This window comes from Primulina huaijiensis, unplaced genomic scaffold, assembly GCF_012295235.1.
Source record: "Primulina huaijiensis isolate GDHJ02 unplaced genomic scaffold, ASM1229523v2 scaffold30633, whole genome shotgun sequence".
Taxonomy (NCBI): domain Eukaryota; kingdom Viridiplantae; phylum Streptophyta; class Magnoliopsida; order Lamiales; family Gesneriaceae; genus Primulina; species Primulina huaijiensis.
The window spans coordinates 1-3000 of NW_027357247.1; the positions used below are offsets into that span (position 1 = coordinate 1).

At 35.1% G+C, this 3000-nt stretch overlaps 1 protein-coding gene across 1 annotated transcript; it reads left to right on the forward strand.

Annotated features, from left to right (window-relative positions):
* Positions 1-1259: 1259 nt before the first annotated feature.
* Positions 1260-2301, forward strand: LOC140967933 (uncharacterized). The gene has a single exon (XM_073428731.1). It carries the CDS (start codon positions 1371-1373, stop codon positions 2268-2270), a length of 900 nt encoding a protein of 299 aa, XP_073284832.1. The 5' UTR covers positions 1260-1370; the 3' UTR covers positions 2271-2301.
* The last annotated feature ends 699 nt before the right edge of the window (positions 2302-3000 follow it).

Below are 3000 nucleotides of genomic sequence, written 5' to 3' on the forward strand. Positions count from 1 at the left end.
TGCCAGAATCAGAAAGAACCGGAATTCGGTAAAGGTTTCAAACCGCGATCTGATCGGAAACATTTTACCGAAGCAAGGACAAGTGGGGAAGGACCACATTCACATTTTCCTCGAGGATACAAAAAGCCGAAGATTCCTCGACAAAATTAAAGGGGAGATGTGACTAAACCCACTCACCAAAAAGAAAATCCACCATGTAAGTGGAAGGACAGGACCACCAATAATCGGTGGAAAAATGACAAAGAACATCGGATACCTTATCTTTAAAGATAAAGGAAATCCAATCAAAACAAGAAACTGGACCCAAAAATTTACAATATAAATACGGGTAATTTGGAACCAGTAATACACATCAGAAAAATCAAAACTCAAAGATGTATCGAGTATATCTTAAAGTTTTGAAAAGAAGGATAAACTACAAGCGAAGTGAAGCTGCTGCTCTCAGATCCTTAATTAAGATGTACAAAGAAAAGGGTGATGAGATAACAGCAGATCTATTCCAGACTCATCTCTATTGGTATCTCGGAGAATTAAAAGAAGATGAGAAGTTGATTGCTAGATTAATAATCTAGAAAAAGACAAACTGGAAAGGACCATTCAACCACTACATGGTCCCAAGGCAAGCTGTAAAGGCTTATCAAGATTTGAAGTCCGAGTTTCAAATCCGAAGAAGCCTTCTATAAATAAGGTAGAAAGAAGGAAGTGAAGATCATCGAACATTTTCCTCATTTCTTTCAATCCTAAGTTGTAATATTTTCTCTTTCTAGTTTATGTGTTTTCAAGTTTCGGCTACTATAAGTAGCTAAGCAAGTTCCTCCTCCTCTACAGGAGGTTTCAATGTAATAATAAAATGTTTGTGTTTGAATAAAAGAGATCTTTGCTCTTAGCCCCTCTCATGTATTATTTTCAAAATTTTATCTTTTACTGTACACTCTAAGGTAGGAAACGAATTAGAGTTGTGCTAAGTGCTGCTGAAGGAATCTGCGTCTGTAACCATCGGTTGCGATCGTATGGTTGAATTGTGAGGAGCAGTTCGTAAAATACGGTGGATATAACCCGGTGGCATTCTGGTCAAAAAGGTATAAGATTTAATTTATTTTACGAAAGCATGATGGGCCATTAATTTTAAAAGAAAAATCAATTTAATTAAAAAGAGGTTGAGGGGTATTTTGGAAAAAATAATAAAATTGGGTAGTAAAACCAAAGTTTAAAAACTTTGGATACTGAATCCTAAGTTGCCCCATATTTAATACAGTACATGGGCTGTCAGAAAACTGAATTTTCAATACCTTTCCTCCTCAAATACAACTTTTTCACCAAAATTTTAACCAGATTTTGGCTTTGTTTCTCTCCCCCACAACAACACAAGAATGAGAGAAATGGCATCTTGTTTCAGCGAATACGCAGTACAAATCTCCGATACCTCGTGTTCTAGTTACTCAAACAATTATTGTATCTCCCCATCTCTGAATTTAGTCCCTTCAATCCAAAACGATGTTACCTGTTTGTATAGAACAGTTCTCTCCACTCAGAAACAGGTTCTAGTCACAGTTTCATGGTGCAAAAACAGTTTGTTTCAAGGCCTCAACATAACTTTTGGCGAAAATTCATTAAACCCCTTCAAGCTCAACACGAATTCGAGGTTGTTCCGAAAGTTAAGAGGCAGCAAATCGTTCGAACTACAGGGTTTAAGAGTAGAAATTATGTGGGATCTTTCGGCCGCACAGTATCAATCAAGCCCTGAACCAGTTGAGGGATACTATGTTTTAATCATGGTGGATTCAGAAGTAGTGCTGGCTCTTGGAGACGTGGAGGAAGAAGGTACGACGAAAAGGCTAAAAAACGGCGCCACAAAATTCTCATTAATCTCACGTCAAGAACACTTTTCAGGCAACACCCATTACTCAACCAAGGCTCAGTTCTGCGAGACCGGCGTGCCGCACGATATCTTGATCCGTTGTAGCGGGGAAAACGAAGGTCTTAAGTATCCGGTTCTCTCAGTTTGCATCGATAAGAAAACGGTGATTCGAGTGAAGAGATTGCAGTGGAATTTTCGGGGGAATCAGACGATTTTCCTTGACGGTTTGCTGGTGGATTTGATGTGGGATGTTCACGACTGGTTCTATAATTCGGGGCCGGGATCTGCAGTTTTCATTTTCAGGACAAGAAGTGGGATGGAGAATAGGTTGTGGCTGGAAGAGAAGATGGTTCAGAAAGACAAGGATAAGGTTGAGTTTTCATTAATGATTTATGCATGTAAGAATATGTGAAATTTGATACTTTAATTTTCTAAAAAATAATTTTGAAATTTTTATTTTAAAATATTGAGTATTTTCTTGTGTATTTTCTCCCTTTATTTTTTCTTAGATTCATTTTAATGTATGTAACGTGGGCTTTATTTGCGCAATATGAGTTATATAAGAGATAATCGATGTCAAATAAACAATATTCATTAGATTATTGATTTCGAAAATAATTCAAGTTATTGGATGAAAATCAACTTTGACAAGTTACATTATTAAAATTCAAAATCGACAAACTTACAATACCAAAATTCTAATTTGCTTATATAATCTTTATTTATCATGTTCATCCCAATCTTATTCTAAAATTAGTTTTAACCAGCTATATGAATCTTCCTTTCGCATGTCTTATGTATTGGCCATTAAAATCTCTAACTCAGAAATGACCCAATTTGTGTTTGGATTGAATGATTTGAAATGAAAGAATTTAAAATCCAAAATTTAAATTCATTATCCCTATTTGAGAACTCAAGAATTCAATCGATCATATCTTTTTGTTGAATCATAATAATTACTCTAGGGTTACATTTAATTTGGATGAATGCATTTGAAATACATGAATTTTGATTATAATTTGATAGTTACAATGAAACAATAGATGAAATCCGTAAATTCATATGTTATTTATTTACACGTTAGTTAAACAAAGTAGAATGGATTTCAAATGCATCCATTATTGAATGAACTTGAAAATCGT

What these genes read in the sequence shown, in the direction of transcription:
- LOC140967933 (XM_073428731.1), top strand. Translation starts at nt 1,371, where the DNA reads ATGAGAGAAATGGCATCTTGTTTCAGCGAATACGCAGTACAAATCTCC.